At 36.8% G+C, this 18,140-nt stretch overlaps 1 protein-coding gene across 3 annotated transcripts in view; it reads left to right on the top strand.

The window, feature by feature from the left end:
• Positions 1–18,140, top strand: part of TOP2B (DNA topoisomerase II beta) — a 66,513-nt gene that overhangs the window by 32,725 nt on the left and 15,648 nt on the right. For all 3 annotated transcript variants that reach the window (XM_027086491.1, XM_027086492.1, XM_027086493.1), the window contains exons 8-25: positions 1,092–1,265; positions 3,149–3,250; positions 3,333–3,470; positions 5,346–5,484; positions 5,800–5,957; positions 6,090–6,215; positions 7,145–7,255; positions 7,341–7,446; positions 8,933–9,042; positions 9,379–9,471; positions 9,568–9,682; positions 10,774–10,895; positions 11,108–11,256; positions 11,818–12,049; positions 14,045–14,179; positions 14,783–14,983; positions 15,944–16,139; positions 16,285–16,376. In XM_027086491.1, the coding sequence (XP_026942292.1) occupies positions 1,092–1,265; positions 3,149–3,250; positions 3,333–3,470; positions 5,346–5,484; positions 5,800–5,957; positions 6,090–6,215; positions 7,145–7,255; positions 7,341–7,446; positions 8,933–9,042; positions 9,379–9,471; positions 9,568–9,682; positions 10,774–10,895; positions 11,108–11,256; positions 11,818–12,049; positions 14,045–14,179; positions 14,783–14,983; positions 15,944–16,139; positions 16,285–16,376 (2,499 nt within the window). The remainder of the gene's footprint in view (positions 1–1,091; positions 1,266–3,148; positions 3,251–3,332; positions 3,471–5,345; positions 5,485–5,799; positions 5,958–6,089; positions 6,216–7,144; positions 7,256–7,340; positions 7,447–8,932; positions 9,043–9,378; positions 9,472–9,567; positions 9,683–10,773; positions 10,896–11,107; positions 11,257–11,817; positions 12,050–14,044; positions 14,180–14,782; positions 14,984–15,943; positions 16,140–16,284; positions 16,377–18,140) is intronic.

Genomic DNA, 18,140 nt, shown 5'->3' on the forward strand with positions numbered 1-18,140 from the left:
CTTCAGAGCACACAGTGAACCCCTGTCTCGGGTCTGGCATTCACAAGAGTGTCTGCCCCTCCGTTGGAGGTGGGGATTGTCCTTTTGTCCTCTGTTCTCTTGCCCTAGTTGCAAAAGGTAACCGCCAGTGTTCTCATTCAGTATCCTTTAGGCTCCCTGCCCTGCGGAATAAGCCTTTTAAAAATGTAAACTTAAATGAGATGGGGGTGAGGTGGGGTGGCCCGGGGCAGAATTACTTCATCCCAGCTGCAGTGATACTTCACCACGGCTTTCCAGCCCTGGAGTTGCTAATTGGCTCTATGGCCTTGCCCCCTGTGGATTAAGGGGTTTTTTGCTGTTGTTGTTGTTTGTTTTTCTTTTTGATAAGGGAGATGGGTCTGGGTGGGATTCCCAGTGGCTGCTCTTCTCCCCCAGCTGGCCCCATGGGGGAAACTTGTTCTAGATTCTCTCTGATCTGCCCTGTGAAAACCTACTCTACGGTTCCTGGAAAAGAGTAGGAACCCTTTGACCACAGCCCTCAAGTTCTTCACACACTCACGCAGGTCCACATGTGTCCTGTAGCAGTTAATCAGAAACTCTGGCTTAAGGCTCCTATGGGCTTATATAACCAAGTAGCTTCTGTCCCAGTTAAGCAAAAGGCTTAGGTTCTGTGTCTCCCTACAGACACCTGTCTGTCTTCAGACTTAGGATGGCCAGCTGTCCTGTGATCCCAAGCTTTTGAAGATACATAAAAAATTTGTCACCTGACCAGCTGTTTTCTTGTAAGGGAGAAGAAAACTTCTTCTTTGTCCTCTACATGTCAACTCAAACTGGAGGTCTACTTGGTCATTTTAAAAATTTAAACTTTTGAAAAATTTTATAATAATTTACCTGTCCAGCTGTCCCTTCATAACCTCTCTTTGTCAAGTACATACGGAAATGAATTCCTTTTTAAAGGGCAGAAATCAAGGAGTAGAATAAGGTTGGGATCTGCAGATTGAGAGGTGTTGTGAATGAGGGGAAATGAGAGTATGAGTACCTGTTGGCATTCACCTAGTTCAGCTGCCAGTAGGAGAGAAATTGTTTCTTGTTTTTGTTTTCCAAATTATTAGGTAAATGGATTTCGCAGTTATGTAGATCTTTATGTGAAAGACAAGTTGGATGAAACTGGAGTGGCCCTAAAAGTTATTCATGAACTTGCAAATGAAAGATGGGATGTTTGTCTCACACTGAGTGAAAAAGGATTCCAGCAAATCAGCTTTGTAAATAGCATTGCAACAACAAAAGTAAGTACACTAATGCTGTTTCCAAGTCAGTGGTAGAACAGTGCTTCATTCAAAACAAAATAAACAACAAAAACAAAAAATACCCAAATCTGCTTTTGTGAAATCAAAATTGACTTAGGAAAAGAAAAGCTTATTTTCTATGAAATAGCTGTCTTATAGTTTAAACATCCATTGAGAAATAAGTTTATATGATTAGTGTTGATAATTGAATACATTTATATTTTATGACATTTAGAATGATAAATTCCTTATTCTGTGTTCTCTGAGTTTTGAGTGTAAAAGAACAAATAATAGGGGATGAGTCTGTTTTGGTGTCAGATTGTGAAATGTGTTAGCTGCCATTCTGAGGAGTTTGAACCCCTTTCTGTAGGCTTTTAAATTTCCAAATCAAATGAAATTCTTCTCATCTATAAGCATTTATCCATTGACCATAGTAAAATATTAGGCACGACAAGTGTGTATTTTAGAATAAGCTAACGCAGTGATCTGTCACTTTGTCACTCTTGTTCAAGTTTGAACTTATTTTTTTTATTTTCTATTTTTTTTATAATCTAGCATCACTTTCTCCAGTCAACAGAAATCTGTATCAGATATGATTGCATTTTGTTATGTGTAACAGAAACCTAGTATACAGTGGTTTGTAAACATGTAAAGGTTTTATTCTTCCTCGTATGACTGGGGACTGATGGTAGGCAGTGTTAGTCTGGTTCGGTGACTCCAGAGTGTCATCAGGGACCTATGCTCTTCCTGGCTTACTCTTCTGCCACCCTTAGCATTTGGCTTTCGTTCTCATGCTGCACCCTTCCAAATTCTAGGGAGAGGGAATGAGTTTGGGCAAATGCATATGCCAACTAGAGCCTCTCCCCTTTGATCAAGAATGCAATAGTTTTGGGGCTTCCCTGGTGGTGCAGTGGTTGAGAGTCTGCCTGCCAATGCAGGGGACACGGGTTCGTGCCCCGGTCTGGGAGGATCCCACATGCCACAGAGTGGCTGGGCCCCATGAGCCTTGGCCGCTGAGCCTGTGCGTCCGGAGCCTGTGCTCCGCAGCGGGAGTGACCACAACAGTGAGAGGCCTGCGTACCGCAAAAAAAAAAAAAAAAAAGAAAGAAAGAATGCAATAGTTTTTCTGGAAGCCCCATCCAGTAGACCTCTGCTAGCATCTCTGGCTAGAACTGGGTCAAGTGGCTACCTCTAGCTGCGAGGAGTCTAGATTGGTGAATATTTTTAATTGGGTATGTTGCCAGTTAAAAACAAACAAATTGGGGTTTGTCAGTAAGGTAAAAGGAGAGAATGGATATTGAATGGACAACTGTCAATGGCTGCCATGGCCCCTAAGTGTCAGTCTTGTGAGTGTTACTGCCACCACCAGGCCAGTGTTTATTCTCACTTCCATGTTTCTTTTTTTTTTTTTTTGTGGTATGTGGGCCTCTCACTGTTGTGGCCTCTCCCGTTGCAGAGCACAGGCTCTGAACGCGCAGGCTCAGTAGCCGTGGCTTACGGGCCCAGCCGCTCCGCGGCACGTGGGATCTTCCCGGACTGGGTCACGAACCCGTGTCCCCTGCATCGGCAGGCGGACTCTCAACCACTGCGCCACCAGGGAAGCCCTCCACGTTTCTTTTTATTCGATTGCTTTCACTTTGTATGGAGTCTTATGGAGTTGCTAATTGGCTCTGTGGCCAAAAAGACTTTATTTTTTAAATCCCAACTCTGGCATTCTGAGGCTCATCTTAACTCTTTGGAAAATAGGGTTAATAATATAGTCATACTGAATTCACAAAGTTGTGGTGAAGATTAAACACTCATTCTAGAAAAAAATGAATATGTAACTATTTTGCTACCTTAACTATAGAAGATTTTGGATTCTATTTTTTTTCCGTCTTCAGGGTGGACGGCATGTGGATTATGTAGTAGACCAAGTTGTTGGTAAACTGATTGAAGTAGTTAAGAAAAAGAACAAAGCTGGTGTGTCAGTGAAACCATTTCAAGTAAGTGATGTTTTATATATTCTGTTGAATTATTAAATAATATCAGTTCTGATATTAACCTTTTTTGATATGTTTTCAACAGGTAAAAAACCATATATGGGTTTTTATTAACTGCCTTATCGAAAATCCAAGTTTTGATTCTCAGACTAAGGAAAACATGACTTTGCAGCCCAAAAGTTTTGGATCCAAATGCCAACTGTCAGAAAAGTTTTTTAAAGCAGTGAGTAAAATCTGTATTATTTTTCAGTGTTTTTTATTTTGTTTTTTTATTGAGAGTTGTTTAAGTAGTTTTCTTGATTTATTCTAAATCATTCTAATTATTTAGATTAGTTTCTTTCTTATATTAATTGTGGGTACAGGCATACTTATACTAAAAACTGGTATGCTTGATTCTGAAAACTTCAGAGGGTAGATAGACACTGTTTCATAAAGCAGTCGATTATTTTGCCAAGCATTAAAGTGGGGACTCATGTAACTAATTGTGTTTTTAGCTTCGCATTGTCCTTTATAAAGACAGATTTGCCTCTAAAAAGTGTACAGGTCCTTATAGGACTCCTGATTTCATCCTTTCTACTTACTTCAAATTCATATACTGATTTTTACCTTTATGTAGTTTTTTAAAAAAAATTTTGGTAACATATGCATAACAAAATTTACCATATTCTATATATTTTAAAATTTCATTTTACTTTGTGCATAGTTATTTAGGCTGCCTTAGCTTTTCTGAAACAAGGTGAGAGTATAAATAAATAATAAATCTTCTATTTATAACTGAGCCTTGTGGCTGCTAATAATTTCTCATAGCCTCTTATGTATCAGCAAGATTTGCCTCAGTTCTCTTGTTCACCAGGACCATCAAACATATATTAAATGATCATACCTAAAATGCCCTTAAATATGTTTGCCCTGGGAATGTAAAGATGAATAAATTACAGCCCCTCCTCTTTGGAAGTTAATAGTTTTTTGGAGGAGTATCATGTAATTGCAGTAGAACTAATATTTTTATCAAATTCTGGTATTGGAATTTCAAAGGTAGGGTCTTACAAACAAAAAGAAAAGTTTTTTAGGTTTTAGTTAAAGGCCTATAGAATAGTACTGTTGGGTCTAAGCATAATGAATTCTGAATACAGATGACCCAGTGTTAATGATAGCCCAAATTTCTGCCCTCATTAACAGTTGTAATTTGAGTTTAGATTTTACACATTTTCATTTTTGGCAGAGAAAGTTTAGATTTGACAACATAGTTCACTTCTTTTTATATCTGAAACATTCCAGAAAACTGTTTCATACACCTAAAATCATACTACCCAGGTTGATGAAAAATAAATAACTCCAACTTTGTTTGGAGGCGCTTTACTTTTTCTTGTGGGGAGGTTGGGGGGAGGTTTGACATCTTGTCACACATTAATTCACTGCAGAATGACACATACGTAATGTTGAAATCCTTAGTACCAAACTTTTAAAAAATAAGGACTATTCATAAGGTTTTTTTTGTTTTGTTTTTGTTTTTTTGGCCACTTCATGAGGCACGCGGGATCTTAGTTCCTCGACCAGGGATTGAACCCGTGCCCCCTGCAGTGGAAGCACAGAGTCCCAACCACTGGACCACCAGGGAATTTCCCATAAGATCTTGAGTTTATCCTAATATTCCCTTCATGTTAATATTTCTTTGTCATAGGGAATTCAAGATTCACATTTTTGTGTTGAGGGACATCAAAAATGTCAGTGTCTAAAATTTCCCAGGTAGTAAATTCAAAGGTGGATCAGCTTTTACTGTGTTAATTTTCACAAAACTAACTTGTAACAAAAGCTATGTGTATTTCTTATGGAGTTTATTGTAATAGAACCTTTTTCATATGAAGTAAGGTCGACCTTTTTTTCATGTGTTTACATTTCAGTACAATAGGTCATTGTGAATAGCTGCCTGAGTTGTTTTTACTGTAGTTAGAATAATATTTACCAGCATATATCACAATTATTATCATCACTACTATTGTTTTGCCTTATAACTGCACAGATTCCAAGTATTACACTAATTTTAGCTAAGTGTATAAACTTCTGGCTTGCTTGTATATTATTACTCTTTGATTTTTAGGCCTCTAACTGTGGCATTGTGGAAAGTATCCTGAACTGGGTGAAATTTAAGGCTCAGACGCAGCTGAACAAGAAGTGTTCATCAGTAAAGTACAGTAAAATCAAAGGTATTCCCAAACTGGACGATGCTAATGATGCTGGTAAGGTTCAGATTTTTTTTTTAGATTTTAAGTTTGTGTTTATTCAGTTAGAGACTGTTTTAACTTTCCACATATAGAGCATAGGGTTCTAAGTTCAGAGTATGGTTTTACTTCACTAAAATTGCCATATGTACCACAGATTACTAATTTTCGGGGGGCCGGAGTTCCATAGAATGCACTTAATTTTTAAGTTACCCTGAGCATGGTGTAAGATGCTCTTACAGCGCTCCGTGGTCACTGCGATCATCAGTCTCTCGGCTCCGCGCTGTCATGGGCGGACTCGAGAACTTTGGAATGTGTGTCCTCTGCCCCCAGGTGGCAGGCACTCCCTGGAGTGCACGCTGATACTGACGGAAGGGGACTCTGCTAAGTCGCTGGCCGTGTCCGGACTGGGCGTGATTGGGAGGGACAGGTACGGGGTCTTCCCCCTCAGGGGCAAGATCCTCAACGTGCGGGAGGCCTCTCACAAGCAGGTGCGTATCTGCGCCCGTGCCCGCGGCACTTGAGTGCCTCGCTAGCACTGTGAACTTTATGCGTCCCTGCGACTCACCTTTGGTCTCTGGAGACACTCTAAAACACTTTCCATCCTTTTCATGTTTGCACAGATCATGGAGAATGCAGAAATAAACAATATCATTAAGATAGTTGGTCTACAATACAAGAAAAGTTATGATGATGCAGAATCGCTGAAAACCTTACGCTATGGGAAGATTATGATTATGACTGATCAGGTTAGTTTAAAAGTTGCCACATATTAAAACATATCTTTTTCAGAATGTCCTTTTGATATTTGTTTCATGAAATTTGTCCCAAGATGGTAGACGCGGAAGTGATTGTGTTTACATCCGGGGGAAGATACTGTTTAATGGCACAGTTTGTGTGAAGCACATTCTACATTATCTAATTTATGGTAACCACCTCTTTGGTTAGGTATTTTAAAAATATTTTTAAATGCAACAAGTATGGGAAGAGTAGAACACACTGTAGTATTATGGGGTTGAAGCCCACCTATCTATAAGCAGGAAGGAAATGGTGAAATTTACAAGAAAGATTAATCAATAGGATAATGGCTAATATTTGTATATGATGGCATAATTTGGCATGCACAAAAAAAGTGGAGGACCTGAATAGTGAAATGGTAGTAATTAGGAAAGAAGTAGAAAATTGAAAAGGAAGAATTCCACATGCATCCAACTGCTTGTCTCTTACATCCTCTAATTGAAAGGATTTTGAGAGAAAATATTCAATGAGCAGCTGCTGTATAGTTTTAAGCAGAAATTTATCAGTTTTTATGTTAAGAGAAGACTTGTGAATACCTGTACTCCATGGATTTCTCCTTCCAGTGAAGTAGCATTATAACCCTGTTTCATTAATTTCCATCTTTAAATCATTCTTTTAGTGAAATCTGGGCAAACTATTAAAAAAATGGTAGCATATTTAATGACAGAAAGATTTAGTCTGTCACTTTGCTATATTCTTTATTTGAATTTTAAGAAAAAAATTCTTTACGGTGATCATCCAAAGAATGTTTTGTAAAGCACAGTTGTAAAATTTGAATGGAATTTTGCCTCATTGCTGCATTCATACATCTAAATATTTGGTTTTGTAAGTAATTATATTTCATAAGTTATTATAGCACTCTTTACTAACATTTATTTAGGATCAAGATGGTTCTCACATAAAAGGCCTGCTTATTAATTTCATCCATCACAATTGGCCATCACTTTTGAAGCATGGTTTTCTTGAAGAGTTCATTACTCCTATCGTAAAGGTACTATTTACATGAATATACTTTTATACTGTTGTCTTAAACAGTAGCAGAAAATCTAATTTTTTTTTTTAATTATTCATTTAAGGCTAGCAAAAATAAGCAGGAACTTTCCTTCTATAGTATTCCTGAATTTGATGAGTGGAAAAAACATATAGAAAACCAGAAAGCCTGGAAAATAAAATACTACAAAGGTTTGTATTCTAAAACACTTAAATTTTGTGAAGTTACTACTGACGTAAATTTATTTTTATGAGAGCATTGTAAAATATTTTGAGAGTTTGTCTCTTTTAGCTTTTAGAAACAGCTATGGCTGAGTTTTAAAGAATTGTTAGGGGGCTTCCCTGGTGGCGCAGTGGTTGAGAGTCTGCCTGCCGATGCAGGGGACACGGGTTCGTGCCCCAGTCCGGGAAGATCCCACATGCCGCGGAGCGGCTGGGCCCGTGAGCCATGGCCGCTGAGCCTGCGCGTCCGGAGCCTGTGCTCTGCAACGGGAGAGGCCACAACAGTGAGAGGCCCACGTACTGCAAAAAAAAAAAATTGTTAGGGAAAATTTTATGTAAATAGAGAGAGTGGTATAATGGGCTTCCCCGTGTTCTTAAATAGTCACCATTCTGCAGCCAATCTTGTTTCATCTGAACTCTTGTCATTGCCACCCCATTAGTTTGAAATAACTTCCAAGCATTAATTATATCTATACTACTTTAGTATGTATCTCTAAGAGAATTTTTTTTATTGTCCATAATACCATTATCATACCTTTCTTTAATAACCTTAAATATTCAATCCAGGTTAAAATTCTCCTGATTGTATTAAAATGTTCATTTTTATAGTTTTTATTTTTTTATTTTTTTTGAATCAGGATCCAAACAAGGCCCACACATTGGTTTTGGTTGATAAGTCTATTTAATCTTAATACATTACTTCTCTTTTCATATTTTTTTCTTGTAATTTATTTGTTCAAAAAGTTGGATTGTTTGTCCTGTGTAATTTCCCATATTCTGGATATTGCTCATTATCCCCATATATATATTTTTTCTTGTGGAGAGAACATTTTAAGATCTTCTCTCTTAGCAATTTTCTTTAATTAATTAATTAATTTGGTTGCACTGGGTCTTAGTTATGGCATGTGGGCTCCTTAGTTGCGACTCGCGGGCTCCTTGGTTGCGACTCGTGGGCTCCTTAGTTGTGGCTTGCTGGCTCCTTAGTTGTGACATGTGGGCTCCTTAGTTGCAGCAGGTGGGCTCTTTAGTTGTGGCTCATGGGCTTCTTAGTTGTGGCATGTGAACTCTTAGTTGCAGCATGCATATGGGATCTAGCTCCCTGACCAGGGATGGAACCTGGGCCCCCTGCAATGGGAGCGCGGAGTCTTATCCACTGTGCCACCAGGGAGGTCCCTCTCTTAGCAATTTTCAAGTATACAATATAGTATTATTGACTGTAGGCATTATGCTGTACATTAGATTCCGCAGAACTTACTCATCTTAAACTGAAAGTCTGTACCCTTTGACTGACACCTCCCCATTTCCCTCTCCCCGCAGCCCCTGGCAACCACTGTTTTACGCTCTGTTACTATGAGTTTGACGTAGATTTTTTTTTTTAGATTCCACATATAAGTGAGATCATACAGTATTTGTCTGTCTCTGGCTTGTTTCCACTTTTATTTTTAAAATTGTGCAGGGTTGGGTACCAGTACAGCTAAGGAAGCCAAGGAATATTTTGCTGATATGGAAAGGCACCGCATCTTATTTAGATATGCTGGTCCTGAAGATGATGCTGCCATTACCTTGGTAACAAAGTTCATTTAAAAAAATCTCTCCTAATATCCATTCCCTCTTTCTGCCATACTTTTCTTCCAATCTTGGTTTTCTGTGATAAGTCTCTTTAGAATTCTAAGCCCAACCTAGTTAATCTTGGTGTCATTCCCCATCACCGCAGATTATGCCCTGCTTTCATAGTTCTTTAATTCAGACACCACTGTTGAAGTGTATTTTTGATAAAAGCATATTGGAAAAAAGTTAATTTCCCAGAAATTAATAATTAGTTATTTGCCTTTATAAATTTTAATTTTATAATGAAATTCTTTTTATTTTTAATGTATGAAATTGTTACCTGGAATCTTTCAGGCATTCAGTAAGAAGAAGATCGATGACAGAAAAGAATGGTTAACAAATTTTATGGAAGATCGGAGACAGCGTAGGTTACATGGCTTACCAGAGGTTAGTCATAAAGAGTGGTGATCTGGGGAAGAAAGAGAAAAAGGCTAAAATTCATGCAGTAATCATGACATAATTGCTATATAACTTTTCTCTTAGCAATTTTTATATGGTACAGCAACAAAGCATTTGACTTACAATGATTTCATCAACAAGGAATTGATTCTCTTCTCAAACTCAGACAATGAAAGGTCTATACCATCTCTTGTTGATGGTAAGTAGCTTTTGTTTAACAATCTTTTTCATTTTTGTATGTCATTGAGTATATTATAATTTCATGTACTTTAACCCATCCTTATAATAAATTTAAAAATTCTGAAGTTGCTCTCAAGATGTTTAGTAGTTCTGAAATTTTATATTGTTTATTTGAATCTTTCAAACCCTTTTTGAACTTTTTAAGAAAATTAACTTGCAGAATTTTAAAGCTTTTGCTCCAAGTTGTTGGAGACTTTTTAAAATAAAAAGTAAAATGTGATTTTGATAAGTTCTGAAGTGTTTATTGGAGACTGAATTTTAAAAACACCTTTACTCCTCAATACCCAAAACCTAATGCTTTTAACTTATTTAACTTGACAGAAAAGTTAAACTGCTACCCAGTACTTAGAGCAGATTTTAGTCTTCTATCTAGAGCATTTTGATTTTTATAACTTTTAGCAAATTAGTTGATCTTCATGTTCCTTGGTATTTCAGCTAGTAACAGACGGTTCTACTAATCCATGTAGTTCTAGCTTTAAGTTACATCTGTTCTCTGATGTCTTCCCTAATAATTGCCGTCTAAATTGGTCTCAGATGCCTATAAACGTCTATGCCGATAATTGTATGCCTCTTATTTTATTTGTGTTAATTTTCCTCCTCAATTAGATTGTAAAATTCTCAAGGAAAGTGGCCATATTTTATAATCCTTTTGCTTCTGCCTTGCTCTGGGCCCACGTTGATGATGATGGATAGCTAGCATATACTGAAAAGTTTATTACTGTGCTCATTGGCCTAGAGCAAGAAGAATGCTCACATGAGTGTTTGGGAACTCCTATGAAAGGAATTTGGTGCCACTGAGCAGTTTTTTAAGACCGGAGGGTGTCTTTCTATTGGTTCTTCACTTTGGAATAGATTGAGATGGTATAAAATGTGTTAGTATGTACTCATTTTGTTACAGAATCTCAAGTAAACAATTTTACTTATTTTTCGGAAGCAAACTATATCTTTGCTTTTTTTCTCTTGAATATGTAAAACGTTGTCACTAAAAGAAACATTACAACTATATCCTGAGCAATATTTTTAAAAGAGGGTTGTTGTTTTTAAAAATAGGCTTTAAACCAGGCCAACGAAAAGTTTTATTTACCTGTTTCAAGAGGAATGATAAACGCGAAGTAAAAGTTGCACAGTTGGCTGGATCTGTTGCCGAGATGTCTGCTTATCATCATGGAGAAGTAAGCATGGAGATTGGAATTAATTGAGAACTATACTTATGGTCATGAAGGAGGATAGTAGAAGGATAATTCAGCATAATAAAGTGTTTTTTCTTTTATAAGTTCTTTGGAAATGTAAAAGAGTTGAGAGTTTGGGTTTTAATAAAAATTAGGAAATCCATTTAGAAAATCTGGAATGTGAATTTTGTATTCTGTCTGTTTCTGTTCTGCAGCAAGCACTGATGATGACTATTGTGAACTTGGCTCAGAACTTTGTGGGGAGTAACAACATTAACTTGCTTCAGCCCATCGGTCAGTTTGGAACTCGGCTTCACGGGGGCAAAGATGCTGCAAGTCCTCGTTACATTTTCACGATGTTAAGGTAATCATTTGCTGATATAATGGTATAAAGCTCTATTTGAAGTTTATTGGAACTAACTAAATGTGTGATAGAATTATAACTACGGAGAGAGGTGATTGGGTATTGAGGGTGAATGTTCCAAATTATTTGATCACATATAGAATGAAATTTGTTGATCTCAGTTTTTATGAATTATTGGTGGAACCAGTCCTAATGAACGTAAGGATTTTTTCTGATCCAACTTTACTTTTTAGGCTGAAGATGGGTTTTGTGGTTTAGTCAGAATAAGAGGAAATCCTTAAAAGGTTATTTATCAATACTAAGAATTTAGGAAGGTAAATCAGTAAATAACAAGTAAAACAAGACTGTTTTATTCTGGCTTTGTGCCTGAGAGAAATATATTTGTTAATAAGGTTAGGTAAATTTTATTGTTAAATTTAAATTAAGCACGTGTAACCAAAATTCTTAACAAATGCATTCTTTTTAAAAGATTTTTTGAAATGTAAAGTCTTTAATTATGTATGAAGTTTTATTTTCTAAAACCATGATATTGCTCCATGTCTTTCTTTTTCCTTTTATTAGCTCTTTGGCAAGACTGCTTTTCCCTGCTGTGGACGACAACCTGCTTAAATTCCTTTATGATGATAATCAACGCGTAGAGCCCGAGTGGTATATTCCCATAATCCCCATGGTTTTAATAAATGGTGCTGAGGGTATCGGCACAGGATGGGCTTGTAAACTACCCAACTATGATGCTAGGGAGATTGTGAACAACGTCAGACGGATGCTGGAAGGCTTGGATCCTCATCCCATGGTGATTACGTAGAACTTATTGCTTATGTTGTTTTAACAAATGATAATTTGTGAACGACAAAGGCCAGTCATTTTAGAAAAGTAATGGAATCATTTTCATTTTAGAACGTATTGTAGACAGTAAGGACCCTATTAGTGTGTAACTTGTTGTGTGCTTACTGTAAAAGGTATAGAATTTGGGGGACTTCCCTGGTGGCACAGTGGTTAAGAATCCGCCTGCCAATGCAGGGGACACGGGTTTGAGCCCTGGTCTGGGAAGATCCCACATGCCACGGAGCAGCTAAGCCTGTGCACCACAACTACTGAGCCTGAGCTCTAGAGCCCACGAGCCACAGCTACTGAGGCCCGTGTGCCTAGAGCCCGTGCTCCGCAACAAGAGAAGCCACCGCGATGAGAAGACCATGCACCGCAACGAAGAGTAGCCCTGCTCACTGCAACTAGAGAAAGCCTGCACGCAGCAACGAAGACCCAACGCAGCAAGCAATAAATAAATAAGGAAGGAAGGAAGAAAGAAAGAGAAAAAAAAAGATAGAATTTGGAAAAAGCCTGGATATAAGGTTTATGGGAGAAACTGTTTATTAAAAATTTTAAGTACCCTGTAGTTCAGGCTTTCAAATATCTAACTTATATAGAGAATAACGTTTTTATGACAAAGTTATATGCAACTTTGTTATTGTTCTTAAACTACTAAGTCATATTAGAGTCATTAAGGATGCTTAAAGACACCTTGTATATATTTTAATAATCCCCATATTTTTCATTTTTGCCCTTACATCATTCATCATGTTCAGTTCTTCCCCCAAACTCCCTCCAAGAAAAACCCTCAAAAAAGTGTCTTACGCTCTTCTACGTGATTTAAAATCATCTAGAAGTTTCCCTTTATCATGATACACTTAAATAGAATAATATTTGTATTACAAAAATGATAGTGCTCATTGTAGAAAATATAAATAAGCAAAGAGGAAAAAATACTCCCTGTATATAGAAACAAACTGTTAATATTTTTAAGTATTTCTCTCCAAGTTTGATTTCATATTTGTATTTTAAAAGAAAATTAGACTATGGGGATGATTTAACATCCTTTTTCTCCTAAATACTTTAAAGTACTTTAAAATATTTCTAACAGAAGTATCAAATTACTTTTAATGATTATAGCATTTTATTTTATTTCAGATACATTTAGAGTATTTATTGTCTCAGTGTATTTGATCAATACTTGTTTCATATATATATATATATATATATATATCTTCTATATATGATACTGTGCTAGGTGGTAAGGTAAAGAACCATGATCTCTGTCTTCAAAAAGTTAATCTGTTGTCAAGATGAGACCTCTGGGCATGAAGTTTGCCGTGACAGAAGATATTAACAGTTGCTCAGTGAGCAGAAGTGTCCTATGCTGTACGCCTGATTTCTTAGTGATGATAGCACATAGGAATTTTAGAAGAGGGAGAGATCACTTGTCATTAGGCTGAGAAGGCTAAGTAAGATTTGTATAGATGCATGGGGTGTGGAGAGCTGAACAACCATCAGGCCTGGTGGATAGAGCAAGTGAAAGTGAGAATATCCAAAATATTCAAGAGAAACGTGGAAAAAGAGTAGTGATCTGGAAGGCACATCACTGGAGAAAGCGAGAAGGTTAGCTTGGCTTGTAACCTAATGTCTGAGGAGTTTGGATGTGAAGGATCTTTAATCTAGGAGAGAAGGAAGGATGGAGGGGTAATCTGGGGAAAAAAAGGCGATATTCTTGGAAGACCAGGAAAGGTGGTCCTGAGGTTTTGAGATTTGGGGGGCTGTTGAGTATATTAACAGAAGCTGTGAATTCAAGATTGAGTGATTATTTGGAGAGGGCCTATTGCCGACGAGAGGAATTTAGTTTCAGTTGTGTGAACCTGTCGGTAGCAATAGGTCATCGACTAAGGGGCATTCAGAGGTGGCACTGGCACTCAAGTGAGAAGTCGGGGCCTTTAGGTATTTTTATTTTTCTCTACAGCTTCCAAACTACAAAAACTTTAAAGGAACAATCCAAGAACTTGGTCAAAACCAATATGCAGTCAGTGGTGAAATATTTGTGGTGGATAGAAACACAGTGGAGATTACAGAGCTTCCCGTTAGAACTTGGACACAGGTTGGTATAAGACGTGAGCTGCCTGTGAGCTGTGTGTGGCAGTTGTGTTAGGCAGTCCTTTCTGGTGAGAATATGATTGTTTGCCCTGTGTCTGTAGTGTTTAAACATTCATGTATATACTTTTGACACATTCATTGGAATATTCCAATGGTAATTTAAAAGTTATCTAAATGTAGAATGACTTAGCTAGCTTTTAAAAAGACTATTATCTTTGTTTATGTTGCAATGACTAGAATAGTACATAACAAATAGTGTTTTGAACCCTTATAAATATGGTCAATAAACTCATGTCATTCAGTATTGGATCTAAAAGTACGCGCGTCACCTGGTCAGTGCTAGTTGTTGCCTTCTGCTTTGTACTCTCAGCCTCTTGTTGCCTTTTGAGTATGAGCTAGATCAGAACCAGTCAGTACCTTGTATATCGTCTTTCTCCATTGAGATCCCCATGTATTGTCAACTATAGTGACTGGGCAGGAGATGATAGAGATGAGGTTTCCCCTTTTTCCCCACTGGAATCGAGAAGTTTTAAAGATTACATGACTTGTAGAATAAGAACATGAATGTGTGTCATGAAAGAATTACTTATTTTTAAATCTTTTATAGGTATACAAAGAACAGGTTTTAGAACCTATGCTAAATGGAACAGATAAAACACCAGCATTAATTTCTGATTATAAAGAATACCATACTGATACAACTGTGAAATTTGTGGTGAAAATGACTGAAGAGAAACTAGCACAAGCAGAAGCTGCTGGATTGCACAAAGTTTTTAAACTTCAAACTACTCTTACTTGTAATTCCATGGTAATTGACTAGATTTACTATGAATGTAACCTTGCATTCTGTAAGTTGGATTTTTGTAATTGGCTTCATGATGGGAGTAGCTATAGTAAGTCTGAATGCGTTTCCCCCTGTATGTTTGCTAAAGAATCTAGAGGTACATTCCCTTTCCTCTAATGTTATCCTCTGCTCTTAACCCCAACCCTGCATTTGTGCATCTGGGCTTGAACACACAGGATACACATACCCTCACACACACTGACGGGAAGTTCTGAGAGTGATTGTTGCAGGGTCTCCTTGTGCCTCATGCCTGTCTCTATTAGCATTTTCGTTGTGGAGTTCTTATCTCCTCATGACTCTAATCTGCTTTATTAAACTTTAGATAATTGGGGAGGAGGATAAAAAGTGAACATGTATGATTACCCTGTTCCATTCCAAATTAGCTTTTTAGACTTGAGAAAGAGTAAGAGAAAAAAATCCAGCAATAGCACAGTGACTGAGAAAAAGTGCCATAGAGAAGAAGTAAAATTTCCCTCTAAATTGAAATTTGAGTGAATTATGGCCCATTCATAAAAAACAACGAAGAGAGAGGCAAATGCATGTCCATTGAGTAATGGGAGAGGGAGAACTTTAATATTTAAAAACTTACAGATAGAATATGCTTCTTTTTGGTTTGGAAAAAAATATATTAGGTGGCTTTATAGCCATAGTTTATACAGTTTTAAGTAAGAACCTTTTTTTTAAGGACCTATTTTTATCTTTCAAAATTATTCCAATTTTAAATATTTTCATAGTTTTGAGAATAGAATTTTATCGGTTTCTTGGAGCCACCAAAGGAATATTTACTTAATAATTTTGTTCTGGATTTTAGGGGTGGTGTGTATTCATATACATGTATTATGGTTATTTTAAATACTGTAGCATACAAGTTAAAAATACCAACACAGATTTATATAATCTTCAAAAACTTTGTGTTTTGTTTAGGTACTCTTTGATCATATGGGATGTCTGAAGAAGTATGAAACTGTGCAAGACATTTTGAAAGAATTCTTTGATTTACGATTAAGCTATTATGGTTTACGTAAGGAGTGGCTTGTAGGAATGCTGGGAGCAGAATCTACAAAGCTTAACAATCAAGCCCGTTTCATTTTAGAGAAGATACAAGGGAAGATTACTATAGGTAAGATGCAACCTTTAAAAATTTGAACATTAGTTAAAATGGAAAAAAAAACTTTATTAATAGAAGACGTTTTTATCAGTAGAATATAAACAAATACAAATTGACTCTCTTTTCTTGATCCTAACTTTATTTTTCCCTCACATAGAGAATAGGTCAAAGAAAGATTTGATTCAAATGTTAGTCCAGAGAGGTTATGAATCTGACCCAGTGAAAGCCTGGAAAGAAGCACAAGAAAAGGTAATCATTTGCAGAACGAGACATTCAGAGAAGCTTTTAAAAGCAACTTCAAAGCAAACAAAAACCCCAACCCCTAAATTTTGAATTTAGTACTGCTAAAGGTGCTGAGTAGTCTGTTTGGAGACTGAAGTCTTCTGTGTATCCACAAAACAGATAGGGTGCAGGAACTTGCAGTGCACACCCACCGCCAAGCACTTTGCCAGTGTGGCTCAGCCAGGGCCTGGAGAAGTGATTCCGGTTGGAGAAGGTCGCTCAGCCTTCTTTCTGAGCCTGCCGTTGAAGGACGGTGGTGGTGGTGGTGGTTTTGTGAGGTGCATGTCACTGTCTGGGAACTACACTGGTAGCACAGAAATCATTTCCCCCTGGGCAGTTTGTGGCCACAATGTGGAATCCACTCACCACTCACTTGATCTGGTTTTGGTGTACGCTGGGGAGGCTAGAGACAGAGAATGGTCAATATTTATCAGTATTTATCGAGCACCAAGTATGTGCTCTGACCTATGCTTAGATCTTTAGCTGGAGATCTTAAACCCTGGAACTTCAGGTTAAAAGTCTGATGTTTTATTAAATTGTCCATTTTAGATCATAGAGTACTAATATTAATTCGGTAAATGGGATATTGAAACATGAGATTCTTCTCAAGAATTAGCTTCTTGCTGTCGTGGACAATTTAAAAAAAAAAATTGAAAAGGCAGTACAGCATTGTGATTGAGAACACAAATGTACAAAAGGAAGAAAGTTGGAAATGATTAATTTTCAGATACTTAATTATAATTTATATATATGCAATACTGATAAAATTCACATGTTTAAAAAATAGTTATGATTATGTGATGTAATTTGAACTGAAACTTTCCAACATTCATGAGTTCTCAACCATAATGTTTTTCATATTTTTCATCAAACTCCATTGAAATAGTGTTTTCATTTACATTGTTTTTTTTTAAATTTTGAACTGTCAATAGATTGCCATATGTTAGAGTGAGTAAAATTAGAATAAATTACATATTTACCAATTACATGTTAAGAGAATAGGTTTATTCATTGTTTGAGGAAAATTGGGTAGGACAAGTTGGGGGAGTATTCAAAATTAAGATGACTCAAGCATGTTGCATTCTTTCAGTGTGTTTTGTTGCATTCTTAAACCCCAAATTACGGTTTATACACTACTTGCCCTTCTGTATCATTGTTGGTTTAAATTATATCTTAAAAGAAAATTAGCTAGTAAGCTAATGAATTTAATGTTTCGTTTTAAAAAATAAAGGTGTTTAGGGTTTGAGAATGCCCTTCTGGCAGAAGTAGACTTCATGGGTAAAAGCTAGTGCTTGGATTCAATAATTTCATTGTTACCCTCAAAATGTTCCCAGCATCTTGGCCATGTGTTCACTTTGGGGGTTCAAGAAACAAAAGGAACTGCTCTTACAAGAGTGTCCTTGTTGTGTAGAGTTGGAGAAGAGAGAATTATAAAGCCGATAATTAGAAGATCAAAAACATAGTAGAATTGTCATTGGAACTTGAAAAGTTTCTTGGTTTTTGTTTTTTTTCCCTGAAAGTATCCTTAGTCATCTTCATGATAACAATGATAGATACACAGATTCATGGAGCGCTCATTAACAATACTTGGTGTGTCATCAAAACCTAGAGCAAATAGACTTCTAAAGTGTGGGTCTAAATAGGATTTTATGACACCCTAATAATAATATTTTAATAGTAGTGTAGCAACCTAAAATTCCATAGCAACACACTATTTCATGAAGAAATTTT

This window comes from Aethalodelphis obliquidens, unplaced genomic scaffold, assembly GCF_003676395.1.
Source record: "Aethalodelphis obliquidens isolate GAN/ISIS:26980383/991018 unplaced genomic scaffold, ASM367639v1 scaffold56, whole genome shotgun sequence".
Taxonomy (NCBI): domain Eukaryota; kingdom Metazoa; phylum Chordata; class Mammalia; order Artiodactyla; family Delphinidae; genus Aethalodelphis; species Aethalodelphis obliquidens.